The sequence below is a fragment of the Osmerus eperlanus genome, chromosome 20 (genome assembly GCF_963692335.1).
Source record: "Osmerus eperlanus chromosome 20, fOsmEpe2.1, whole genome shotgun sequence".
NCBI classification, from domain to species: domain Eukaryota; kingdom Metazoa; phylum Chordata; class Actinopteri; order Osmeriformes; family Osmeridae; genus Osmerus; species Osmerus eperlanus.
In genome coordinates this window covers 3,252,881-3,280,820 of record NC_085037.1, presented here as the reverse complement: position 1 = coordinate 3,280,820, position 27,940 = coordinate 3,252,881, and the positions used below count along the sequence as shown (strand labels likewise).

At 43.0% G+C, this 27,940-nt stretch overlaps 4 protein-coding genes across 5 annotated transcripts; 1 reads left to right on the top strand and 3 right to left on the bottom strand.

Moving 5' to 3' along the window:
- Positions 1-62: 62 nt before the first annotated feature.
- Positions 63-8,227, bottom strand: mapk15 (mitogen-activated protein kinase 15). The gene is made up of 15 exons (XM_062486844.1): positions 8,139-8,227; positions 7,585-7,678; positions 6,653-6,751; positions 6,371-6,400; positions 5,405-5,495; positions 4,594-4,724; positions 4,242-4,405; positions 3,819-3,958; positions 3,672-3,729; positions 3,321-3,458; positions 2,963-3,068; positions 1,533-1,890; positions 1,282-1,412; positions 967-1,119; positions 63-739 (listed from the first exon to the last, which is right to left on the bottom strand). Exons 2-15 carry the CDS (start codon positions 7,651-7,653, stop codon positions 545-547), a joined length of 1,863 nt encoding a protein of 620 aa, XP_062342828.1. The 5' UTR covers positions 7,654-7,678; positions 8,139-8,227; the 3' UTR covers positions 63-544.
- Positions 8,228-8,433: 206 nt separating this feature from the next.
- On the bottom strand, positions 8,434-12,541 carry vps28 (VPS28 subunit of ESCRT-I). The gene is made up of 10 exons (XM_062486561.1): positions 12,469-12,541; positions 11,832-11,899; positions 11,658-11,686; positions 11,386-11,423; positions 11,196-11,285; positions 11,009-11,114; positions 10,415-10,516; positions 9,882-9,935; positions 9,699-9,790; positions 8,434-9,459 (listed from the first exon to the last, which is right to left on the bottom strand). Exons 2-10 carry the CDS (start codon positions 11,869-11,871, stop codon positions 9,339-9,341), a joined length of 672 nt encoding a protein of 223 aa, XP_062342545.1. The 5' UTR covers positions 11,872-11,899; positions 12,469-12,541; the 3' UTR covers positions 8,434-9,338.
- Positions 12,542-12,586: 45 nt separating this feature from the next.
- LOC134040597 (uncharacterized) lies at positions 12,587-14,989 on the top strand. Of its 2 annotated transcripts, none has more exons than XM_062486560.1 (4): positions 12,587-12,811; positions 13,121-13,274; positions 13,404-13,560; positions 13,720-14,989. In XM_062486560.1, exons 2-4 carry the CDS (start codon positions 13,188-13,190, stop codon positions 14,694-14,696), a joined length of 1,221 nt encoding a protein of 406 aa, XP_062342544.1. In that variant the 5' UTR covers positions 12,587-12,811; positions 13,121-13,187; the 3' UTR covers positions 14,697-14,989. The 2 variants fall into 2 exon arrangements, with proteins under 2 accessions (XP_062342544.1, XP_062342543.1); XM_062486559.1 differs by having other exon boundaries at positions 12,588-12,811; positions 13,117-13,274.
- Positions 14,906-27,373, bottom strand: cap2 (cyclase associated actin cytoskeleton regulatory protein 2). The gene is made up of 13 exons (XM_062486558.1): positions 27,176-27,373; positions 23,896-24,023; positions 23,609-23,706; positions 22,935-23,012; positions 21,205-21,348; positions 20,595-20,680; positions 20,257-20,362; positions 18,547-18,733; positions 18,017-18,192; positions 17,631-17,754; positions 17,298-17,380; positions 16,946-17,089; positions 14,906-16,835 (listed from the first exon to the last, which is right to left on the bottom strand). Exons 2-13 carry the CDS (start codon positions 24,011-24,013, stop codon positions 16,752-16,754), a joined length of 1,428 nt encoding a protein of 475 aa, XP_062342542.1. The 5' UTR covers positions 24,014-24,023; positions 27,176-27,373; the 3' UTR covers positions 14,906-16,751.
- Between the last annotated feature and the right edge of the window lie 567 nt (positions 27,374-27,940).

Below are 27,940 nucleotides of genomic sequence, written 5' to 3'. Positions count from 1 at the left end.
AATGTTGAGTACACCAACAACCTTTGTTTGGATTGGTGTACGGTCATGAATAAAGAAACTTTTCAACATATTCTGTATTATGTTTATTATTAAACTGACGGCGTTTGTCTCAAAATATTAGGAACGTTAAGGCTTCTTGCCCTCAATAAGTATTTGCATGCTTATTGCACTGTTTTGTAAATAGTTTAACTGCTTATATACTTCTATGTTGTACTTACTTCACCCTGTAATTATATAATTATATAATTATATAACTGTAGTTATTATGAGCTATCATACTCTTTATAGAAAATGTACATATTCTACAATGGACTTGTTCTTGTGTCCAAATCACAGGCTAACATTTTAAATATGAAATCATGAAGACCTACTCATACTCTTCCAAGTTCATTCTCTTCCCTTCCATAGTCTACTGTGGCCCATCAAGTGCTGCACAAGCTGATTGGCTCTGATAGCATCCACTTCATTCCTACTGCATTGATGTTTTAGTGTGTGTGTCCATTCCACAGCAGGGCACCGGTGGGCATGTTGGGTGTAGAGCAGGTTAGTGGTGGCTGGGTCGTGTTCGGAGTAGGTTGTCCAGCTCTGTCTTGTTTATGGTTCCATAGGCCTGAGAGTAGCTGCCCAGTTTAGCCCGGGGATCTCCTGCAGCTGCTATGTTTGAGTGTCCCTGGAAGACCTTCTTACTGAACCTAGGTGGGGGCCGTGCTTCGCGGGTTTGAGACTGTGAGCGCTGGTTCTAAACAAAAACACAAAATACATTTTGTAGTCACATTTGGTGTAACAAACTTACAAAGACTAAGAATCAGGGGCAAAACAAATTTTCCTTGACAGGAATTCCAGTGATGAGAATCGATGACAACGTGATCAACTGGTATCTACGGAGATCTTGCTTTCAGGCATGCAGGCTCCATTCTAAAACAGAGGGAAGTGTGTGAAAGGTTTGCATAATGACTAGGGACTCACCAGACGAGCAGAAGTGATACATATCCCAGAAGACACAGAGGGCTCATCTCTGCGGACCAGAGGGTTGTTCTGAGGATTTGACTGGGCTAGTGAGAAGGAGTGGGTACGAGCCACAGGTGCAGAGCGGCCACGGTGCAGAATTTGCTCCATAGACTTAGAAACCAAAATGAAACTTCATCAGGAACGTTTCAGATTACACTCTAACTGAACAGTATGTTCTGCAGCAGGCAGCCCAGCCTTTCATTGGTGTTCAAGGTCACCAAAAACGAGTGCAGAGGGATTTTGGAATGAATGACTATACCCTATGGTACTTACAACGGTGGCGTTCGTGCCCTCTGTTGAAGATACTGTTACATTTTCACTGCTAGTCTGCCGCACCAGTTTTCTTCCAGCCGCTCCAGATCGGTGATAGTGAGGTGGCCCACAAGGACTTCTCACAAAACCATCTGAACAACCAAAGACATAGGAGGAGGAAATTAGATAAGCACGTCTGTCTGACTAATTATTATTTATATTTTTTGCAAACATGCATTCATTTGTGTGGGTATGTGTGGATTTCTACTCACTGGGAGCATGTGTGATCGGGTTATAGGTGGTCTTGCCCGTGATGGGGCTGGATGCAGGGCTGGCCCCCTCCTCAGCAGACTGGTTGGGTGCATGTGTCAGAGTGGGTTTGGACATGGTTGTCTTCATAGCCAGTTGGTCTGCCCCACCATGGGGCAGTTTGCTGCCATTGTCCCCGCCTCCAACTCCATTCACTAAGACTGGATCCTTTGCACAATTGTCCTCCCTGTTGGGCATGTCCTTGCCGTTGTCTCCTCTATCACAATCAAAACCCGACCCAGAATCTGTTCCAGAGCTGGTTTTCTCCCTCTGCCGTGACTGGGCTGGCATCCTTCTGCTGGTCTTCTTTTCCAGAATCATCTTTTCAAAGGACAAAACATGAAGGTAAGTGAATTTAGATTAGTAAAACATTTATAGATTCTGTATGTTAGAACGGAAAACTGTATGACTGTCCCTAGAGAATTTAGACCGCCCTTGGATAATTCACGACTTCCTTTAAATAAGCCATGTCTGCCTTTATGTGACCCAGGCTGACCTGGGAGAGATCCTTGAGAGAAAGATTGTTGTGGGGAAAACATAGTATCCATCTAAATGGAAAGTTATGGAACAAATGTTCATACCCTGAACTCTGCTCCAGGCTTTGGAGGCCTGGTTATGACTGATAACCAAGTAATAAGAAACTTATGGGCTCTATCAGATAACCAAATTAGGACATTAGATAACTGCACCCTTGAATTAAATGTCAGGCCGGCCCCCTTAGCATATAAAATATTGACAAGAAACAGAGAGGAAAATTGACATGTAACAACAGGTTATCTTGCAAAAACACATCTATATTTAGAAAGGGGCAGGCTGTTTATGAGTATAAAGCAAGCTTGTGCTGATGCAACTGTTGGGCTTTTCATGTGCGAAATACCCAGTGACTGTGTATAAACAAGCGGAGCTGGTTCATGAAGGAGGACGTGAGACATAGCGCGCCATTAGCAACGCGTCATTTTATGCGCAGGGCACTCCCTCCTAATAGGGCGGGGTATATAAGGGATTCCCGGCATATGCATCGCTAGTGCGACATAGACTTCAGTCTTCCTGCTGCCTCCGCCTCCCCGGCCTCCACCCTTGGTTCTGTTTTCTGTTTCCTGTTTCAGGGGGAATGCGTCGCCGCTCTCTGCTCTGTCGGATGCGGCAGGGAGCCGATGCGAGCAGAACCACAATGCCAAATCAAATCAAATGTACAATCGTGTTTGTATAGTGGGAAATAAAGTATTCGTAAAGTCATACTGAGTCCTCCTGCCTGAACCTGTATTGAAAAGAATAAAGCCACTTGTATTTGATTCAACTAAGACTGAGCATCCTCGTCGATCATCTGAGAAACCAGATCTAACATGTACAATCTTGCTATATACCAGTAAGGACTATGACTCTGCAATTTTACCTCATAGAGTTTGTTGCGGTACTGAACCACTGACAACTGGACATCATCGTCAACCGGCAGGATCACATCATAGTCCAGACTGGGCTCCTTAGCTGGGTTATGGAACCTTCAGGAACCGGAGAGGACCACAAGAACAGGAAGCCAACATGATAGATAGTCGCTACTAACAGGCCACACTATTGTTTCGGATATTACAGTGGACAAAGACGATGCAAATAAACAGTAGTCTAATCGAAAACAGGAATCAAATACAAACAATAATACTTCAGCTAGACAGAAATCACAGACTTACACATTGACAGAGCCATTCCGAGAATACAAGTTCGAACACTAGAACAGGAGAGAATTCCCAGAATACCTGGAGACATAGGGGTGCTGGAGGGCCTGGGCAGCTGTCAGCCTCTTGTCAGGGTTAAAAACCAGAAGGCGGCACAGCAGGTCCAGGCCATCAGGAGGCACCGAGGGCTGCAGCAGGTCCCCTAAAGGCACCTGGGGCCTGGGGGAGAAACAACAAAGAAGGGAGAGAGACTGGTGACCCCAACTATGCTTGAGCAAGAAGGGACAGGGTGTTCTCCAAAAAGTCCCACGCTAGAGGTGTGTAATGTATCTTACTCATCAAAGATTGATCATTATTGTCATGGGAGCGGCGATCGCTCCCATGACAATAAGACAAGCGGAAGACAGTCGGATACTGTGAGGCGGGACTCACCTCAGAAGCATTCGCTGAATCACAGAAGCACCATATTCAGATTTGATGGAGATTATATCTGGAAATAAAAGGTGCGCAGATTGAGTTTGATATTGAAATCCCCCGACAGCTTCAGATGTCTTTGGGGATGCATGATTTTGTCCTCACCCTCTGGGCTGGGATGAGGTATGACACTCATTATCCTCTCAATCTGGTTGATGGTGGAGGTTCCTGGGAATAGAGGCTTACCCAGCAGCATCTCTCCCAGAATGCAACCTATGCTCCACATGTCTACACCCTTGGTGTACCTGTAATGTACATATATCATGTTTTACATAATATGCTAGTATATTTAATATTAAATATGATATATAATATTATGTACCATACTTTTTTACTGTACATGTCATTTATGTTTTGACATTGTACTTCACACTGTTCATATGCTGTACGTCTGACAGTTTACAGAAATAAATGCAATGCTATGTAATTAATATCAGCTGGACCAAATGTATTATCTAGCTTCCAGTTTGTATTATTATTATTTTTTACATTTCAGTTCAGTGACAGAGTATCGTAAATGATCAGAACCTTGTAGAGCCCAGTAGGATCTCAGGAGCTCTGTACCACCGCGTCGCCACATATTCTGTCAGTGCTGGGTTCCCAGCATCCTCTTGGATCTGGTAGAGTGATCGGGCCAGGCCAAAGTCACACAGCTTGACAAAACAGTCTGTGTCCAGCAGAATGTTGGATGGCTGAAGGAAAGGACAGCGAGAGTCAAACAATGAGAGAGGGGGGGAGAGAGAGGATATCAAACATTTAGAGAAAAGATCTCTATTCTCTTATTTTATTTAAGGACAAAGTAACAAACAACAGTACAATATAATTATATCAAATAATTCCTCCTCAATACTACAGGAATAAACAGTAATTTTTCAGTCACCTTCTGGTCCCTGTGGATGACGTTGCCTGAGTGTAGGTATTTGGTGGCTTTGAGGAGCTGATAGAGAATGTAGCGCTTGTGAATGTCTTTCAGCAGGTTCCCTTTCTTTATAACAGCATGCAGGTCCGTATCTGCAATGGGAAGGATGCGTCAACACTTAACGTAAACACCACTCTGCATCATTGCAGATAGTATATCGACATGATATCGAACCGTGCTCCGCAATGTGCAGATGAATAACAAACTGGACGACACTTATCCAATCACTTCTGCCATCCCAAGTGCCAGCCCTCACAATCAGCCGATGACAAAGGCAGGATGGCACGTGCCAGGGATACAGAAGGAGGACACCCCGAGGGTGCGGCCAAACTGCTCTACAGTGTGAGCGCTTAGGACCGCAGAGTGCTAGTCTGTACATTCAGCAGGCTGGTCAGCTGCCAAGGGCAGTGCTTCCATCCCCTCCAGCGGGTAGTTAAAACTGCTGAATATCCTTGTCCCTTGTTTTGCAGCTTGCATTCCTCCCTGTCATTTGCGCATGTAAAGGCTGACATTGAATTTGACCGCCCGGTTGGGGTGACGATGAGTATCAAAATCCTAAAACAGGGCTGTGACTGTGACATATGAGCACAGCTCTAGGGATGGCTGTGGCTGTGTACTTCAGAAGGCTGTGTTTGAGTGTGTTTGTGTTGTGGTACTGTGTTTACCGTACAAAGTGATGCAATGGACTACATGTGTGCTAGACATGTTTTTGTATTGTGGAATATGTAAAACCTTGATGGTAATTCAAAATCACTGTAAAGAAATATCTCACCCATATGTTCAAAGACCAGGTAAATGTCTTTGTCATTGTGAGCTCTGATGACGTTTAGCAATTTGACAATGTTGGGATGATCCCCAAATTCCTGCAAACAGAGATAAGGTTTAGCGGAAAGTAAATAAATGAGGTAACACACATGCACATACGCAGAGTTTACCCAAACAAAGACATCGATGTTTAGAATACAACAGGGAGAACTACGGACATGGGTTAAAGAACAGCCAGGTGTTTGTGTATGAGATGACTGATTAAAGATTCTGGCACACAATTTCCCCGGAGAGGGAGGGAAGGAAGGAAGGAAGGAAGGAGGGAGGGAGATGGAGGAAGAAATGGAGAAAGAGGGTAAAGGGAAAATGAGAGGCTGATATATAATATTTGCATGTCCTCCAAGTCATCGAACAGCTCACAGTTGTCTCACAGTTGAGTGCAACTGCGCACCAAAAGAGTCTAGTCTCTCAAACACCGAATTTCAAAATGCATTCAAAACCAATAATAATCCACACTCCAAAGCCATTAAACAGGTTTGCCTTGCTAAACATGAGCACCACCAGCTTTAGATATGGGTAAGTCCAGTATGAATACAAAACGGAAGTTTGTAAGTAACAAAATAAGGTAACAATCATCCCATCAATGTGTGTACTTACTAGCCTACAACACGAAGAACAGCTGTGTTCTTATCTTACATTATATTATGCAAACAATTCCCAGAATCCTCAGCTAAGTACCATAGTACTGAGAACAGGGCAATTTAAGATTAAACATTTATTTATTGATCTATTTTTACAGCCAGTGTATTCCATGCATGTACAGTATGGTGGCAAATTTATGTTTGTGCTGTTTGTTCAATTTGGTCTGAACTGAGGGCTACTATGTGGCTCTTATGTGGCTGACTAATCCAAGGACATTTCCTAAAATAAAACACTCCACCAGAGCACTCCACCTTCTCCAGATTATTTTTACCTGAAGAAACATGATTTCTCGGAATGTCCTCTGTGGAGAAAAACAATAAAGAAAGTTAGTCGAGTCACAAGTAGAATGAACTACAACAACACTCATGTTACAGTCAGCAAACTACTGTAGTTATGTCAGCTGCTCAGAATCCTAGTATGGAACTCCCTGATTAGAACAATACAGATGGACAGGCCTCCTTAGTGATAAACGAGGGGTCTTACCCCCGTGAGAAACACCCAACTGTCTATAAGCAGAAAGTTGAATCAACCGAGCTCTACTGTATGTACAAACCTGGGCATCAGTCCTGTTCCTGAATGCATCAAATATCTTCTTCACAGCCACCACCTCCCCTGTCTGTCTGTTCAAAGCCTTCCAAACAATCCCATACGCCTTGACGGAGAGAAGATGAAGGAAGAAACGCTTGTTTTAAATTCTCATTAGTTGTGATTGATTGTGGAACTATAGCTGATTGTGGAACTATAGCTGATATCTCCTGAGGAAGATGTGCATCTCATGCGACTATGATGTGATGCTTCGTAGAATGAATTGCATTCTTCAGCTGTTCAGTCAAATCTGGGACCAACATCCACTGACTTCTGCGGGTAACCGCTAGCCAGCTTCAGCCTGCTACCCATAGCTGTTGAGTGGGTTATGACAGCTGCTGGTTATATTGCAGACTCCAGAGAAGGTTTGGTATCTCATTCAAAACATATTCCTTAACAGAAAATATTTAGGCTGGAATAACCCCGATAACATTTCATATAATGTTTAACAAATGTTGGCCAATAACCGGTATTAATTTAAACAGGCCTATTACTGTATCTTTTCTTCAGATTAATGGTGTTGATTAGGGAATCACTGGGGAAGGACCGGTTGCTCCACCTGATGATGAGCAAACCATTAATGTGCTGACAATTCCAACTATTCTGGGAGAATACTGACACCCATCTGAGGGACAAGGTTGACCTGTTCCTGATCCAGTGAGAAAGATGAAGTCTTATGAAGTTAAATGAAGGCTGTAAAACTGACATTTAGCAACACGTGACAACATGGATGTAGGCTACTGTGGGTGTAAATGTATGGGGGACCATTTTTTCATTTCATCCATGTTGGATACAAACTGTACATCTAAACTTAATATTGTTACAGCTATCAATATGTGAATAATGTATGAACATAATAGTAAGTAACACTAAGACGCAAAAGTTTAATAATCCACTTACCCCTTTTCCAAGTCTCCTTTTTATTTCATATTTCAAAGAAACATGATCCTCCACTTCAGAGACATTCATCTTTCGCCTTTGCTTTGCAACCAAGCTGCCAAGCAAAATTGGGAGCTAGCTAATTACATATATATATTATAAATTTGCTGCAGCAATTAACTATGTACTGTAGATCTGAACAAATATTTATGTTCTCAAAACTGTTGTTTCATAGCAACGCTGTTGACTACTCAACTTCTTTCAGCTTGGTACACATGTACATCCTCCAACAAAACAAGGTCTAAAGCCATTTCATTATCATACATGAGATAAACAACTCACAAAAATGCTTACGTAGCTTCAATAGTTTACCTTTTTGTTTAGCATTAGCAACAGTACTGTAGTGTGTATCTACTGTAGCTGACTACTGAGCGCTCGTTGTTTTTATCAATCACAGTGCTGAGGAATGAATAATTACTGATAAACTTCTTATCCACACATTGCACCCTCAGAAATTGAGCAACACCAACATGTGTAATTTGAAAGCAACGAAATAACTATGAGATAACCATTACATTCCAGCTGCGTGTTTAGATATCCGCGACTCTTAGCAGCTGGAGACAAACCAGCATATCTGCTCATTTTTTGTGATCGTTTGTTGTCCTGGAGACGCATCTATGCAGCCTTACCCGTTCTTAAAGGAACCACCGTCTAATTTTACCCTCACCTGGTTACAAATACAGTATTTAGTCCAGGGTATCACTTCATTTCAGAATGTAACAATTGCAAAAGGCACAACAGTTAACCCTTGAGGGCTAAGATTGATCATATTGTTTGTGCATTAAATTAAAGCCATGTTTGGAGGTAGAATTGTTTTTAAAAGGTGTTTCTTTTATTCGTGCTTTATTCACTTTATTTTATGTACAATGATACATCTTAATAAATGTGCTCTTCCCTAATCCTAACTAAGGGGTTAAAAACCTTTACTATGGTCCTTGGAGAAACTAATCCCCATTATCAAATACATTTAAACCCCAAAACACCCTCTAAAGTAAAAATGACTTAGACATGTTCTTAAATAGTGCTAATATAAAATGTATTGAGGGGGCAACAAGGGGAAAAAAATACAGACATAGAAAATAATAAAATGTATTTCACCTACAGGAAAAAAAGGGGATTAGGGTGTTACACCTGAGTGCACTTAAACCAACAGTGGAGGTCAGGGGAAAGAGTCTGAAATAACAGATTCATGTTTATCTAACTAATCACCCTAAACTTTTAATAATTTATTGCGGATTATACGTTTTCAATTTGCAGTCATGTTCACAGATTTATCACACAACATGGCATTTCACCCCCAACAAGATATAACATGCTTCACAAAAGACAGTGGATTAAAAAAATCAATCATATAAAGGCTTTAGCTGTGTCAGCCTTTCAAACACACCCATCTCCAATAATATTTCTGAAAGACTTAACTGTCTTCTGCGCAACTAGCTAACAAAAGTCAGCCAGGCTTTTTGATGTCAAAATAACAGAAGTAAAGAATTTGGTCAAGCACACAGGCTGGGGAGCCTTGTTATAGGGCTGTGACAAGCTGGAACAACACTGTACAGGATGACCCCGTTGAGCAAGGCCACAACATCAAGTGCTGCTCTGATTCGAAGCTAGGATAGGGTCTGCACCAGAGAAGTTGGACAAGTCTAAAAAGTGGAGGGGATATAATATATGCTGTCAAAGTCAGAACGTTCCCAATGGATGATGGGAACTGTAGTTTAGGAGGAGTGTAGAAAGCGGTTAAAGGCGTTGTAGGCCGACTCTAGGTCAAACAGCATCTGGCGCACCTGGGAGTCATCTAGCTCATCAGAGGCAGACATGCTGCTGAGGGTCGTCAACCTAGGGAGAAAGATCACAAACATGTGATCACAGGATTGACAGCCACACATTGATTGACAGACCATTTGTTCAAATCTACATAACCATACAATGTGCTGCTTGCATGCTGTATGTAGAAATGTGTCAATAAAATTTTAAATTAGGTGGTGTAGTAACACAAGCACAAAGAAATGTTGTATATAAAAAGCTTTATGCAGCAGTTTCATAGCTTAAATATTATGAATGAATCTCTTTCTTACCAAAGGCTGACTTTGTCCTTGGCCTCAGAGTCAGGTGGCATGTTGCTCATTCTATTCATGGTCTCCATAAGTTCTCTTAAGTCAGGCTGGATCTGATGAACAAAACAAACAAACCCAAACAATCAATCCACCAATCAAACATGATCAAGTGTAGAAGGGATGATTAAGGACAGGAAAATGTACCTCATCCATGGCCCGGATCTCTAGTCTCAGCTTGTCCATAACAGTAATGAAAAGCTAAAGGAAGGAGAGGGGGAAATAACAATATTGTTACACAATATGACAGACTTTTCTACTGTCCAGATTGTACATGCACTCATAACCTTGATCCTAACATGTCTGTTCTTGGGGGAGGATCAGTATATGACTGCTCTTGCCTGTGAAGCATTTACAGGCAGTTTAAGGTTTCCTCAAACAAATGTTTGTTTTATGGATAGTACTGGGAGCCATGACAGGCATCCACATTTTTCAGTCAGTTTTAGTAGGTCTTCGTTGTTACATGGATCGTCCTATTGGACAAATGCAGAAGTGGCAAAGCCAATCTGTTCCACCCTATGGAAGTTCCTTTTTAGAGACCAGTGCATTCAAAGTCAAAAAGAACTTAAAGTGCTGCAATGACCCTGACATTTTGCTGACTAGAAGCCAAAACCAAGCACTTAAAATTTGAAACCCTTAAGTGGAGGTTTTAATATGTCATGCATGCTGGAGAGACGTACAGATACTATATCTGCAATGCAGCGATTGAGGTTGCCCTTGTCATCCTTGATGGTAATTGGTCGGTCCTCCTTGATTCTCTCCATAGCCAGCGGGCAGTCAAGCTGCCAAACAACAGAGTGGGTGGTAATAATGTTAGTGTATGTTAGTGAATACACAACATACTATACATTCCTCTTTAATACATGTTGTCATATAGGAGTACTGCAAATAGAAGGCACTGTTCAGTCATTTTAACACATTAAATGCTATACATTAGGTATATAACAGTATGCAGTATTTTATCAAAGCATTCGGTGTGCCTCCTACGGTTCAACACACACAAACTGCGGTATTATGATATGCCTGTAATTTTCTTATAATTTCCAAAACTTGATGACAATTGTAAGAAGACTGTATTAAACAGAAAAGTTATGTCTGCAAGCATTTATTTGCCACTGTCAGCAACACATCTAACATGATGTCTAATTCACGCCGTCATCACCGGGCACACCCCTTGCAGCGTCGAGCTCGAGCAAGGACAGTCCACTCGTTAGCCAAATCACAACGATCTCTCGCTGCTGCCTTTCAACGACAACATCAGAAAAACAACTCACTCTGTACTTCCTGCAGAAGTCATCAATGGACCCCACATCCGACCCCTGAACCTGTTTGAAGGCAGCCTTGTACTGGACCAGCAGTCTCGAGCAAGCAGCCGTGTACCTGAGTAAGACACCCCAATCAGTCTCCAAGTCCACACAGAACCATCCAGACACTCTGAGATGCTGTAAGGTAGGAACTCACTCATTGGGAGTGACACAGTCTTTGATGTAGGCCTTCTCCAGAGCTTGGAGGGTCTTGACGACAGCAAACAGCTCGGCCATGTTGTCAAACCTCCATGAAAAGATGATGATAGTAAGGCTTCATGTAATGACCGCAGGTAACAAGAAAGCTGGGACACTTTTAGCCTTGTCAAGATAGAAAGGGCACTTACTTTTCTCTTTCTCTTGCATTTTTATACAATTTTACTTCCTAGGAATAGATTTTAAACATGCGTTAGACAACAGGCGTGATTTGGCTTCCCAATAGAAGAAAGATAAAAAACCATCTCAAACCACAACAGCAATACCACACAAGTATTAACTCAGCATTTCTAATTGACAACATTGGATTTTGTTAGACATAACAATCTCAACCCAGTAATGTTATTTGGATATTACATGGCTAGAACTACAATAATACAAGACGACGAGTGGGGAGACTTACCTCATACAACTCTGGTTTATTGACAGGGGCTACAAAACAAACGGGCATACAAAGAGTTAGAACTATCAGGACTATGAGTAAAGGAAATGTAATACATAACATAATAATCTGATAACAGTACAAGATGACAGGGACACTGTTTTTTTTAAAACTTTCTAAGGTTACAGTGCCTACCTCCTCCAATCCCTCCTGTAACTGCTATTCCATGGAACATGGTGGCAGCCGATGTCTCATGAGATGATCTGTAGATAACAACAAAGTTATTGATATTACATTTACATTATTTTAGACGAATTTATATCCAAAGCAAAGTACAATTTTGCTTTGGATATAATAGTACAGCAGATAATTCAGGAATAATGTAGGCTAATCATTGGGTCAATCTGACACCATTTCCATTTAATCGAAAGTGACACAGCAGGCTAATGATAACCACAATCAAAATTATAGTTGCTGAAGGCTGGAAGGACCTAATTTACCAATAAAACTAATATCAGTCAGAAATCTACACGTTAATACTTAACAGCTAACTGTTAATTTAGATGAGCACAAACTATTGCGATAATATGTAGCTTTCCATAAGTACCTAGCATATAAATAAGCCACAACATTAGCTTTCAGCTAAACTAGCCTCCTCCATTTCCTTTGTGAATTGTTTTAGCCGATACAAACACGCGTACGTATATACTGTAAACAGCATGTATAAAAATACGTGTGAAATACTGTTAGTACCGCGTGTTGGGTTTCGTGTGTTATTACACGGACATTTCAAACACAGATCAACATTTATTGTTAATAATTTGAGACTCACCCCTTGGCCAAATGTAGTGACGTCAACCTAAACAACTAGCGAAATGAAGGACCCCAAGCGAAAATACATTAGGTTGCCCATTTGCCTTACTATAAATTACTACATTTAAGAGTGCTATCTTAACGATTTTTATTTCCATTACATTTTATTTTATTAATATATTTTGCGCACAAAACATATGGTTTGAAAAAAGGTTGCGTGTAGTTGACTGACGCTCATTTACAGAAGGACATTCTGGCAACTCTTGAGTCTGAGCGCGCGATATTTAAATAGAACAAGGACATCAACAGCGTCTCTGCAATTTGCCATAAAATCAAAATAAGAACAGCATCTCTACAACAAGGTACGCAAGTAGCTTCACAATAGCGTATTTATTAACTAACATTACACTTAAATGTAAGCACGTCTTTTTTCTATAATCAAAGTAGTAGCTAGATTTGTCGAGTAGAGCTCGGTCAATCTCCACCTGCCTGGACTATACTTTTCGGTTCGCTCCGAAATCAGCACTTTGTAGTACAATACTATCTTGTTATAAATGCGGATATGCTAGCTAGAAGTGCATCCTGTGGACTATTTAGCCATATTTTGACTTTCCTGGTAAACAAATGTTGAAATAATCAAGATGTCCTTATTCTCTCTAATAAAAAGACAGCTAGGATTCATATGCAAAGCTCTCACTGTCTACCAGCCACCCAGCCAGCCAGGCCTGCTCTGCCACGATGAAAACATCCAAATCAGCACAGCAGACGTCAGAGCAGTGTGGGGTCTGGTTTGACACCGTGGATCTAAAAGTAAAAGCTAAAAAGGTAGAATTTGTTGAATCGTGCTGAATGCTATGTAATCGTTGTGATGGCCTTCTCTTCCTAATTAGTGTGAAATCAAAATCAGATTTCATGTATAGATTATAAAAACATTCTCTGCATCTCATGTTTCAGAAAAAAATGGTCCTTCCCATCTCCAAACAGCTCAATCCCCTAGCAAGAAATGGAGGATACACTTTGGGATTAGCGTTAAACTTCACTCAGACTAAGATCCAGATGCCTAACACTAAACAGAGTTCCATAACTGCATTTTTAGCTCCGGCACACAGTGGTAAGTCTTTCTACACAGATGGAAACAAGCACTTGGTTAATTAACTCAAACCCATGTTTTAATATTATTGCTGTCAACAACAACTGTGATGTGATATGATTCAGGCATTCAATTCTTACTCTGATCACTGATGTTTTCTCCTATGACCTGGCCCAACAGTTGTCAACCAGGCACATGCAGAACCCAACGTGGAGCCCGCCTACACTTCATCATCTACCTCGACAGGAAGAAGCACCACATCAACCAATCAAAGGAGCTCAGGGACCAAACATAAACAAGAGATTGGCCCACAGCTGTCTGAGGAGCACAGGGTGGATGTAGGCTGTGAGTGGAGCAGAAAGAAAATGGGGGAGACGGAGGCTACACCATGGCCAGAGGTCATCACCCCCCCTGTAGACATGTACCATGCTTCTGAAGAGGAGAAAGAAGACAAAGGCACGGAGGAACCAAAAACAAAGATGGACATCTATAAACACTCATCCCAAATGGAGAACGTCTCCCTGGGGGAGCCGTGTAGTGGGAATCTATGGAGCACCTGCAGCAGCCCACAGTACAGTCAGCATCGCGCTGAGCCGGATCAGATGGATTGCGTAACACATGAGTCAGAGGATCGGGATGTTCGGACTCGAGCGAGGCATGAATGCACAGGAAGTGTGATGTGTGAGAGCCTGCTGAGTGAAGTGGGATTTGGACTGGGCGCTAGAGGGAGAACCTCCACACAGAGGACACCCGTCTCGACCCCCTGGATGTCACAGGATGGAGGCAGTCAAGAGAACCACCCTCTGTCGACTTTGGCTGCACGTCCAATGACAAGAGCTCCCCTCAGCCCACTTGGAAACGCTCCCCTCAGCCCTCAGAACAGGTGGATAGAAGCAAATCCACAGAAGGCTGTTCTGCATGGGCCTCTGAGTGACACGGAGATGTTGTTCACGCAGGACTCTGAAGGCTTCAGAGTGATAGCACATCGAGGTCCCAGTGTGCAATCCAGGAGCTGTCCAAAGGATCACACTAACGTAGCAGCTGGTAGTAAAGACAGAGGACTGCCTACCTGTGTTGCACTAGATCAGGAAAATGAGTTTTTTTTTACCCAAGACTCTGAGGGAAATGCAGTCATCAAACATTGTGATTTTGTATAATATGTGTGTCCAGGATCTCTCCTTAAACAGATGGTAAAGATATATTATAGATTGTATTTATCTGTTAAATATCCGCTTTGTACATATACTAGTCTGTTTTCAAGCAATGGTTTCAATCAGCAATCATTACTACAGATTTTGTTTTTCCTAAATGTGCTGCTTGTTAACCAGGTAGTTGAATACACTAGCAGCAGACACTGAGACAAGTATTGGACAATTTTTATTTATTTAGAAAAACGTATAGTCACATTTATATTGTATTCATTTGTGTTGACTTAAACGTTGTGAAAGCACTAATGGTGAACTAATCTTCTATGCTGGTGTCTCTACGCATCTTTGCCCGATGCAAAGCCCAGTACGTAATAAAGTTGGTGTAATAATAATGGATGGGCACAAACTGTCAATTTCTATTATGTTTTAGCATAAAGGTATACAGTGCTGGTAATCTAATGATCATGTACTGTTGACATCAAAAGTATAAAGACCCTTCTATGCACAATTACACCTGACACAAAATATTCTTACGGTTGTAAAAGCTGCATTTTGAAAGACTATATATACTTTTGATTAGAAGGCACATTGATTTATACTGAATTCCTCTACTAACAGACCTCTGAACAATTAGTTGCTTTATAAGAGCTGCTTGAACACAGTAAAATCTGGCCAGGCTTAAACCTCACTGAGTTTTAACTAGAATGTACAACACCATCAACATAATCAGCTTTTCAGCATAATTGATCTTACATAATAAGGCAAACACAAACAATTCTACGGCTTCTGTCATACTATAACATACTGTATACTTTTTACTCATAGCATCTTCTAAGGCCTCAATTTAATACGCCAGCCAATGAAGTATCTGCACTGTTCTATATCCTGTTTTAACCCCTTCAGCTGTCATGATTACTCCTGCCATACCTTCACCCTCTCTGCCGCTGATCAACTGAAAAACACCCCAAACATCAAATATAAAGAAGCACAAACCAAGAAACAGTGAAATACTGACCATCTTTAGGTGAAAAGAATCCCTTTTAGGTCTGAGACATACTGTACTTCACCATTTCAAATTGGACACAGGTGTAAATAGGAAGTACGTACTGTATGTAGCCATTACCATACTTATATAAATGCCTTTATTGCTATGGCACACAAATGTAAGACAAATGAGGTGTTCTTCAGTGATGAAGGCGCTACATGGGACAACAATTTATAAAGTGGAATTCCGACGTGTTAGATTCCGGGTATAGTGTCATACACCCTGTAACTGGACGACATATTTTGTGGGTGTCTGGTTGAGCACTCAGTGGAGTGATTTGAGGATTGTGGGTAATTGTGTTTCGTGATGTGTTCTGCATGAACGATTTGTTCACTTTTAACAAATCTCTAATATGACTCGGGAGTAACGAGTCGTCTCAGAGAGTGATTCGTTCATCTTCTCGTGGCCGTGCATCGTGAAAGATGAATAGGCTCAGTAGAGGAAACAGAAATGATTCATTCGCCACTCTACAGGGTCTTCAGGTATGAGTCTTTAGTTCATTTTTCATGTGACTGACATTTCTGATTGGTTTAAAATGAATCGGTTTTCAGCATATTATATGAAAATGCTATTATTTTGAGCCATGTTCGAGAACAGACATTTTTTGGGGGGAAAGATAGTTTTCGATTTATTGACTAGAGTTAATTAAATTGTCGGAACTGACCGGAAATTTAATTGTTATTTTTGTATGCTTTTAATTTGTAGAGTTATGGTTACAGACTATCTCTCTACCTCCCTACACTCATATAACACACACAAACAAAGTTATGAATTTGACAAAGTCTTATATATTGGTTTTTGTTATTGTAAATTACTTTGGCCAAGATAATCGAATTGTGAAAATCAAATACCGTGACAACCTTAATCTCAATGCTAAACTACAACCTATTTTTTATTAGCTTAGTGCAGTTGTTTCTGCTTGCTACATCAGGTTACCATCATCTCCGTGCATTGAACCCATTCCCTTATCCACAAAAGCACAAGGGATGATGATGATGATGTTGGGGATGAAGCATCGATCAGCCAGCGATCTCTGTGGGTTCCGTCACCAGTTTAGAACCATCCCAGACGGTCTTGAACTGCTCAGGGACTGGGAACTCTCTCTGTGGAACATGCAGAACGATAGAGAGGGTCAGCAAACACACACACACACACACACACACACACACACACACACACACACACACACAGAAAGGCACGGACACACACTTACGAAGTCATCATCACCCTGAGGTACCAGGATATTCATCTCAGAGCTCTTGGCACTGACTATCTCACAGTCTAGGGCCTCCTTGCTCAGGTAGACATGGCAGCCCTCTGTCTTGTTGATGGAGATGGTGGGAACCTTCCCTAGTACCTGGATAAGCAACAGAAGCAACACAACCAAAACTCTCTAAAAACAATACACAATGAGGTGGTACTAAGAAATGATTTGTAATAATGATCCCGGCATGTGTCCTCACAATTATGTACATTTCTTCATATTATAGTTGGAGTTCAGGATGCACACACAAGACCTGAGCTTTAATGTGAGTTGAGTTTCCTCAGTGAAAGTCTTTACTTACCTGCAACTTAATGTCCTTGGAATTGATGATCTCTACAATACCAACCACGTTGTCAAACACCAGGCCCAGCTTCTGACAGTTGTCTGTGAGAAGTCATCCTCATAATCATCAGGGTCATAGTCTTATAGGTAACATGAATACATTACATTTACATTTATTTGGCATTTACTCGTTTTGCCAACCATACAAATTGTGCATTTTGAAAGTAGAGCAGAATATCAAAGATCAGATAAGTACACAGGTGAATACAGTGAATAGGCAGTCGTACAATGCTAGACAGCATCTTAGCGAGTGCATTGTGTGGTAGTTAATGAATGGTAGACCGGGACTCACCAACAATGATGGAATTGATCTTGCCCCTGATCTGCAGGGTGGAGTTGCTGCAGCTGTAGATATAGGCAACCTGGCACAGCTCTGTGTCCTCGATGATCAGGTCATGATTCTGCTCAAAGTTCTCCTGCAGGGATAACCAACAACAACCAGGAGGTAGTGAGTCAACGTTCGTCATGGGTTGACCTTAGACTCCAAAGGCACATGCCACATAAGTTTACTTAACCGATGCCTTTTGTTTATTTACGCCTGTGAGTTTTTGCAGTTTGAATGCATAGACAAAGAAAGACCATGCTTTAAAGTCCTCTAAAATCTGGCACCTACATGGGCAAACTGTTATCAGTAATGAACTGGTTTCTGTGTGTCGAACCAGCGGTAGAGACACGCACCACGCGCCATTTCTTTCCCTCCAGCTCCAGCAGAGGGGGTCTTTTCTGGGGGGGGCCTCTGCCAGAGAAGCCCCCGGGGGCCCTGTTCCTTGAGGTGGTGGAGGGATGGACCCCTCCCTGGGATCGCAGGCCGGGGTTCTTGTGAGTCTTCTGGTTTTCCGAAATATGTTTCAGGCCTGGCAGAGAGTGAGTGCGTGAGGGAAGATAGAGCTCTTTTTAATCTATACTCTTGTCAACCCACAGTTTTCTTACATTACATTTACATTTAGACATTTAGCAGACGCTCTTATCCAGAGCGACTTACAGTAAGTACAGGGACATTCCCCCGAGGAAAGTAGGGTGAAGTGCCTTGCCCAAGGACACAACTTTATTTTGCACAGCCCGGAATCGAACCAGCAACCTTCTGATTACTAGCCCGAATCCCTAACCGCTCAGCCACCTAACTCCTAACTTCCTCTTAATCTATTCTCCTCATGCCCCTTGTTAGTTCTTTCACAAGATGGCTCATCAAACTCCTATAGGTGACCTACCACTGGTGATGACCTCCCCCTGGTTCAGCTGGGCGAACAGGGCTGCATGCTGGCTGGCCATGCGATCAGGCTGGGGAGTCTCATCCATGGAGCCTGGGGGAGGTCCGGGGGGAGGGGGTGGTGGTGGTGGAGGGGGGCAGGGGTAGCCAGGGACGGGCGTGCAAAGTGTGGAAGTAGCAATGGGACCCTGTGAAGAGGGAGTTACATGGGATGAATCAGCCAGCGTTGAGACCTGGGTACGTCGATGATGGGAGAGCTTGCCTTGGGACAGGTCTAGAGTTCACCACATTCTAACCTTTAAAATGGGTGGAAAAATACAATTTTAACCAAGTCCAGGGTTGAGTATAGACCGTTTTTGGAACCTAACCTGACTTCTACTCAGTAGCGTACAGGAATTTATTGACCGATTTAAGGAATACTGATGGATGACGTAAGGACACCTGTGACATGCCCATCATTTTGGCATGGGATGTCCAACAGGTTCAGAAGCGTGTGATGGTCAGGCATCCACACACTTTTGGCCATATAGAGTTCATTGACTCATAGACACACACAGACACACACACACACACACCTCTCAGTCTGTCTTCCAAATCCACAACAGCCAGCCCAGCTGCCAGAGTCTGTCACACAGTCCATCAAAACTTAAACAACGTCAGCAACTGCTGGCCGAGTGCACACACACACGCAGGGGTGCTGAGGGTCATGAAAAGTTAATCTCTCACGTTCAGTTCCTGTAGGGTACAGCTCAGGAAGTTCACTCCATGACCTGTAGTTTTACGTGTTGCACATTTAGTATGCTGTAACTACAAAACCCTCCTGTTCCCCTACAGTAGCCATTTAAGCATAGAGAATGTATAAGATCCCAATTATTTTGTGCGTTTTTGACTTGTGTGTGTTGTGTACGTGTGTTCCTGAGTTAACACGCGTGTGCCTGTGTGTGTGTGGGGCTTGTGTGTGTGAATGTGTGTGAATGAGCGTGTCACTAACCCTTTTGGACAGCAGGCGTCAGCTTTAGGGAAACTAAGCCGGGTAGTTTAAGTTACATCGCGGTGTGTTAAGGAACAGGTGTGTCTGGCTCGACGCACACTAGCCTTTTTGTTGGTTTTCTTCAGTGAAGAAAGAAAACCGTCATTCAACTAAAGACTAAGTGCCACCTGTTGATACAGCACACTTATTCCCCCCACTTACCCCCCTGTTCTGGCTGACGGCAGGCTCCACAGCTGACACACAGACACACACGCACATGCATGCGCGTCAGACACAAAAGAACACGCGCACACACACAGTTTCACGTTGAGTTTGGTCACAAAAACTCATACTTTCTTTCCCAAGGATGCCCTGGTGTTTATAGAAAGGACACTTTCTTGAAATGAGTCATTCGCTAATGGAGGAACAAGAGGGAACACACACTGGTGGACAGCGTACAAGGCAGGAGGGGACATATGACACGATGTACTTGCTGTTGCCAGCAGCCATGACTCTTCCCTAGATCACAAGCTATTTCCGGACAGATCTAGTCCCAGGCCTAAGTTGTTACTACAGAGCTAACATCTTACGTAAGCACTCATACATAGTAAAAGTGGGTGGGATAGAGAAGAGAGGGGGGGTACAATTGCTCAATTGAAACCCAGTGTCCACCCAGGTTCCAACCCTCCCCCGGCAACGACATCTGTGTGTGTGTGTGTGTGTGTGTGTGTGGGTACTCACTGTGTTGCTCCAGACAAGACCAGTGGTGTGGTGATGTCTGATGTAGTTCTGCAGCTCTGTCCAGATTGACAGGTAGGAACGTACCCACTCCACATGCTGTTTGTCTCTGGAAACAAAACACACACACACGTAAAAAAGTAGACCGATAACAGAAGATAAAGTAATTAAACAGGATACAGTCTGTCAAGAGCAAGAAATAAAGAGAGAGAGGAGCATTAAGAACAGTCCTTTTTAGGATGGAGTCCAGGAGTCCAGATCAGACACTGACCTTCAGGGGGACTACAGGGCTGTGTTTATATGGAGCTGAGGAGGAGCACCAGGAACACAGTGATACGTACGAGTCTTTGTAGTCCTTAAGGACTCTGTTGGTGTAGAAGGTGGCAGCATCGTTCATCTCCTTCACGTAGGGACCGGGCTTCTGAGTCTGAGGCACAGCAACAGACAGACAGACAGACAGACAGACAGAAAGATGTGGTTCAGAATGCAGAAATATGTACATGTCGATTGAAATTCATGGAGATATAGACATAACCACAGAGAGATGTGCTTCTCAGCCATTTTTGTCACCCCCTATTTACTAAACATCCCTTTTTGGTGCAAAAGTCTTACTTTAAGATACAGTGTGAAAACACAAAAATAGGTGCGGCTCCCGTAGTTTTGTAACGCAAAGACCAGGTACCGGAGAGGCCGGCCACGCTGACTACAAACAGATTTGACGCAAATCATTTGAGAAGAATGTGTAGCCTGTAAAATTGTGTACCACAAAGCTGGCATCAAGTCCAGCTCATTCATTAAGCATTTCAAGTAGTAAGGCTTTCACCTTTGGGGTACTTTTGGTGTTATACCAGCAACATTCAAGGGAAGCAGGAAGTGTGTTACTACTGTATTTGTGAGAATGTCTATCGGTATATTGTGTGTGTGTGTTTACATGTGTGTGTGTTCCCTCACCACAGCGACCCAGCCCAGCGCTGGGATGCTCTCACTGACAGCCGACAAGTGGTTAAAGAGGCTGCTGCCACGGTTACGCTCCCGAAAGCTCTGGATAAGATGGATCTGCTCCGATATGGGTTTCAACAGGTCCGAGAGGTCTGTCTGGGGGGTGGGGGGGGGGGGGGGGGGGGTGGAGGAGAGGGAAACAGAGGAGGGGAAGTTGGGGGTTTGGTTCGACCTAGGTGAAAACATTATTGGTAACAGTCAACAGAAACTATAACTCCAGGCTCCCAGCTCCAGCTTCCCTCCCCTCAGCAGCATTCCAGAGTCCCACTGGCCATGTAAGGCACTGAGCTCTACCCATGTTTACAGTTTACCTTCACTCAGCCTCCACACAACCAGGAACAAGAACACTTTGTTTCCCTGGTGTTAAGCTAGCAGCTAAAGATCTTATTTTGACCTGCATCTATGAGGCCTTTGCTGTGTACAGTGCACATTTGTAGATAGGTAACCTAATTTGAGTCGTTTCTGTGTGTTATAATATAATATGATGGGGAGGTCACATGGATTTTGTTCTACTACTGTGGCAACTGATACACTGTACAATACTGTGGTTTGTACTACAGTAATATAAGAATATCCATTGTGTACTTGTAAACATTCATGTTCAAACTGAATTACAGAACTGCTGAATTCAGCGATTCCAGTGTTGGTGTAGATGCGCGAGGAAATCAGACGCACATGAATTCCATAACGCAGTACAGACGGGCCTTTCACTGCACCAGCGGCTGGTTCATAGGGCATTCCCACAGTCTGCCACTGGAACTCATGGTCCCATTGAAATCAATCTGAGACAGTGAGGTAGGTATTTGAGGAAAAATATTGACAATTGCGAATTTGAATATTGAATAATAATACTATCCTGAGACAGATACAATGTACGAGTGAGTCATGTCGTCAGTTTGCCTATGCCAATCCTGCTCTTATTGTCGTGTCTCCATTTCTATGTTTGCATCTTAACTGTGTGTGTGAGAGACTTGGCATCAAGCAACATACACACACACACCCCACACACCCACACAGGAGCTCAAATATAGAACATGGCCATAAAAAGACACAGAGGACAGGCCAAGAGAAAAGCCAGAGGTTTATAAGAGTCCCTCTGCTGACCAGGTTCTCCACAAGGCCTCTCTACATAGAGGGCGGAGCTCAGGCCATCAATGGTCTTTTTAGACGGCGAGTCAGTGTGAAAGAACCCCCAGCTTCAAGCTGATGGGCCTGGGAGGAATACTGGATCAGGAGTGGGAGACTGTTTACATGTGGACGATCCACAGGGATCGCTGGCTGGGACACGCGTTCAATTCACTTATAAATGTCCTAAAAGAAAAAGTGTATGATAAATGACTTATATAAATAAAAAATAAAGTAAGCAGCATCCCAGAGAGAACCAAACATCAATGGGATGATTTCACGTTTATAACATGAATATGCCCCTGAATGAATACATTTGGGAAGGTGTTGCCTTGATGTTTTGCCATGCTCATCCACGGTGTAACTCACGAGTAAGTCATACACTCATCCACTGAGACAGATTTATTAGGAATGAATTACACGCTGAAGGATGACAAACCTAGTTGAAACATCTACAGGACATTCTCCAAACTGATTTAATCCATCCCGTGTTGAGAACGGTGGACTGGCATTGATGAAAGCTAGACAAAGGAAGTAGGAATGTTACTTAGTTGTACCTGTGCAGGCTCTTGGTGCGTGGCTGTCATTTTGAGGAAAGTCCTTTGGATCTGCAGGGCATTGTTCACCATCTCTGCCTGTCAATTGCAAAGGTCAGGGGTAAAAAGGTCAAAGCTCTGATACATTATCAAGTTCAAGTCATAAGCTTGTTTGTTCACAGCAGATACTGCTAAGTGACATAAAATACATGTTGGTTAATGCCAGATGAAACTACTGAATGCGCTGTCTCTTTAACACTCCTCTCTACACAGAGCAGGCAAACTGTTTCTGGATGAGGACCCAAAAGGCATGTTTAGCATCGGGGAATATACCTCCTCTTAAGGAGTAGGGAAACCCAGCGAAGATTTGCCCCTAAAAGGAGTTTTCCCAACTTACAGAACTCACCCAAACACCTCCTCACTCAGTCCGATGGGAGTGTGAGGCACAAAGAACTGTTTTCTTTGGAGGTAGAGACACAAGAAGGCAAACAGAGTTGTTTTTGTGTGTTTGAGTAATTTCCCACCCATTGCTCAGGGTTCACTGGTCTTTTTTGACAATATAACCATCAAGCTTTTGTAGCCAAGAATTGGCCTCATGAGCACCATTCTGGAAAGCCTTCTACTCTCGCTGGGGCAGAGCGAGGGCCCCGAAAGCTTCGACTAGGAAACACACACGTACACAGAGGGGTACTCACGTGTTTCTCCACATCTGCTCCTATCGCACGGCTGTTCCTCAGGTACTCTGACACTGGGCCCCGCAGCAGACAGTCATAGGCGTCCACGTACTGGGACACTGCAGAGAAGAACGTGTTTTGAAATGTGTTTTGTTTGGTATGATACCTACCACAGCCATGTAGAACTTATGACAGTCAAGGGTAGAGCTTTCCACCTCCAAAGGTAGAACTTGCCACAGCCAAAGGTACTGTAGATTAAAATCTGGGTCCAAAATGATAACAGACTTGTTATCAGACTGCAGATTTACCTCCACTGATGCCATTGACACAAGCCCCGTTGTCCATACCATTGGACGCCTGCATCTTAAGGGACACCTGCTCCAGGCGAATCACAGTCTGCTCCAGACGTTCCACGAGTGTTTCCATGTCGACAAGTCTGTAGCGGGAAAGTGAGAGGTAGCAAACCGGCCCATGACAGCTCCAGGACCGTAAAACAGTAAACCATGGATTAACATACCCTAACTATTAACTGTGGACAATTGAATATAGTTCCAGAATTTCCCAGAATCCTCTCGTGCACAAAATATTTGGATGTTCTGTGAATTTGTATGTATGTATGTATTTACATTTAGCAGACACTCTTATCCAGAGCGACTTACAGTAAGTACAGGGACATTCCCCCGAGGCAAGTAGGGTGAAGTGCAAGGACACAACGTCATTTTGGCACGGCCGGGAAACGAACTGGCAACCTTCAGATTACTAGCCCAATTCCCTAACCGCTCAGCCACCTGACTCCTGTATGTATTTATGTATGTATGTTTGTATGTACTGAGTGAAGTTGCTCCAGCTGTTTGGGCTCCCAGCCCCAGACACGCTTTCAGCAAGAAGCTTCTCGATCAGGAATGGAACACAGACGGGTGGAATAATTTCAAAAGTGCATAAGAATTAAGTAAGTTGGCTTGTCCCCACAACCAATCAGGATGGTACAAACGGGGGTTGTGTGAAAAGAAGGAAGTCATTCTGTAGAGATGGACACAACCTAAATTCACAAAACTGACATGGAAGTTCACCACCCTGAAGATGTGAAGGTTTTTTGGAAACGCTCATCTCCCACGTGTTGCTACATCAAGAACCTTGTGTGAGGATTTAGCAGTGGCTGTCAGTGCATCTTAGTCAGATGTCTCAAGAACACCTGGTGCAAAGCCAAGTTCAATGACCTCAGCTGGAGTATGGAGGTACAGAGGCAGTAAAGTCTAGTAGCTCATGAGTGTCCTCACAATATATCTCCTATATACTCATTCTATACAACTTTTATTGATTTGAAACTTATAGTCGATAGATATGCAAAACCACCATTCATTGTATATATCCCGTTTTCATTTGTATCTCCATAGACAACAGAAGCAGGTCAGGTGGGGCTTATTACTCTCTCATCCGTTCCCTTCTCTCACCCCTGCAATCAATCCCAGAGAACACACTTTCACATGAAAAAACTAAAGTGAGGAAGAATTGTGAAGCGTGATGTAGTGGGGGTCGACAAGCAGGGATTGGTAGTGATTATGTGGAGGTTGGAGGGTTCCAAGTTATCTGTAGTGTATTTCCTAGACAGGGAAACACGGTCAGGAGAGGTGTGCAGACTGGTTATGGTCTTGTAACACCCTTATAGAGTATTATCTTGCCAGTGAGAAATGCCAACCATGTGAGTTGGGTATTTCCGATGGTCAGTTTAACCAGTCCAGGATTGGGGGTAGTGTGGGTTGGCATGGTTTTGTGTTGGGCCAGGACACCCATAACCACACACAAACATCAATTCATGTTGTGTATCATGGTTGAAAACCTAAATCGGTTGGCTGTTAGAACCATTTTTTAAATGAAACTTGAATCACAATTCGTTCGATGAATTCATTTTGTTGTTTTTATTTGTCCACACACAACTTTTCTCTCATTCTGTCATTCATCGGTGTCTCTCACTCCCTTCTTACGTTGCGTAAGAAATCGCTGATGAAAAGGCCGGAAAAAAAAGGCCGTTGGTAGGAGAAATCGACACAAATGCACCTAAGGAAAAGAAAGGAATGCTTGAAGTGTCATTCATCTGCCAGCTGCATTACACAAGAGTGGGAGCATGGTTTCACCCTACGTGTGTGATAAGTGATAGACTTTTGGGAGATCATGGACCCTAACCCAAAACCTGCCTCTACCGGCACTGAAGTACGCAGGTGAATCACTGACTCAGTCAACGGGTCATAGGTCCCGCAACAGCTATGGTCTCCTGCTGTATGTACCAAAGCCAGGGGGAATAGGACACCCCTATCGGTGAGTTCTTCTTGGTACACAAGTTCCCACAGCAATATGAGACAAAGTAATGGAATGTTGGCAATAATATACAAGTTATTGTTGAATCTGAAAAAGAAACAGTGGGAGTCAACAGCCCTGTGGGTGCAAGACAAAGGCTGTATACCAAGATCTGGACTCCTTAGCAGAAACTGTAGCCTAGTTCTGTTACCATAGTCACACAGACACATTGCAGCTGAAACACCCCCCCCCCCCAATCGTCAGCTGTGAAAGCAGACATTTTACAGAGAGCAGAATGACCGTAGCCACATGCTCGATCTCATCTCCTGAACCCTGTGACCAGGTATCTGATCTGGGCTATATTGAGCTAGAACTGCAAAACTGTATCTGTTCTACTGGCTCCCAGCTGGTCCATAGGATGGACATATGTCTGGGGGCTCCACAAGTCTTACTGTAATACACTGTTGTAAGACTTGAATCCCTTTCAAAAGCATCAGTCAACAGTGTTTCAGGATAATGGATTTATTGATAGGTTTTATACGATTTAAGTGAACATATCCGGGCCCAAAATGGCATCACGAGCAGTGGTCTCTGTAAGCTGTAGGTCTATTTAAGTCACAGGCCTCACCTCCTGTAATATTCCAATGAGAACAGGTTTATAGCTTGTGCCGTTTCAGTGGAATTTTTGCCACTGGATTCCAGTAATATTGCATCAATTATAAATACCATTGTAATAAATATAGGCCGAGGTCGTCAAACAAAAGTGCGTTTAAGCATTTAAAGTGGTTATTCTCTGATAAACATCACACCATATCTTGTTTGCATGACTCATCTATATTGTTGACATGACATGTCTTGTGTATTGAACAGGGTCTTTCCCTCTGACAAGGATGCTCGTATAGTTATCGACAGCATGATGAAAAACACAACAAAAACCAGATGGCACACGGTGTTAATGTCTATAGCCTAGTAAGTTAACGGAATTGTCGTTTTCTGGTAGTCTGCATACGTTGCTAATAGCCTAAACGCAGTGATAAAAATATAAGTCACCCAAACCGCAAACAAAGCGTACGAATAGGGCAAGTTTTTTTTGACGTTTTTCCGTCCTCGTGTTTCCTTTAATTTAGCCAAAACAATGAACTGGACAAGTGCGCACATTTCTATCCTCCAAGCTACCCGGCCGGCGGCCGCACAGTCCACCGATCACCGCCGCACACCTTGTCCCTCGATCCAGTCGTCAAAAACACACAGAGACATTCGTTAGGAAACATAACAAGATCACATAACATAAATTACCTTTAAATGTAGGCCCCTAGTGAATCTTCACGTTGTGCTTTCGAAGACTTTCTAATATCCCGGGAAAGATATCGGTGCCTTCCGTCTGCTGCGTCTTACGCAGCCTTCCTGTCAGTCAATGCGCAAAGGACCCTAAACTTCCGGGACTTCCAAATTAAGAAATATCTAGGAAGCTCTCACTGGAGTGGTCAAATCCCCACGAAGTGACAGTAGGTTCCAATCTCTAGGTCTCCAAAACGGCACCCCCACCCCAGACACTGATTCTAAATATAGAACGTCTGGTTGACGTTGTTGCATAGGCAGCTTAGTCTCAGTCCAGGCAGGCCCATGGCAATGAATTTAGTAATAGTCCTGCACATACTAGTTCTGCATTTGTGAAAGGAATTGTAAAATAAATACATTTCCATCCATTATAAACATTATCTTCTACAAGGGATGTTCATCATTCAATGTAAAGTTTAGACAGGACCTTTGATGTCCGTCCATCAATCCTTCTCTCCCTCCCTCCTTACAACCATCCATTCCATGCCTCTCCTTCATAAATCCATCCCAGAAGCTCTCCTTACATCCGAGCAGCTATGATTTCTGGCCTGCATATTTTTGCGCTGTCATGCTACTCCAGATATATGAGCCAGCATACTGTTACAGTGCGGAAATAGATTCTGCTCCCCTCAGTGACAAGAAAATATGGGTTGGGAGGGGTGGCAGGCCTTTGAGCATAATTTATTGATAAAAAAATTTTAAATCATTGATTGGCTTCCATTG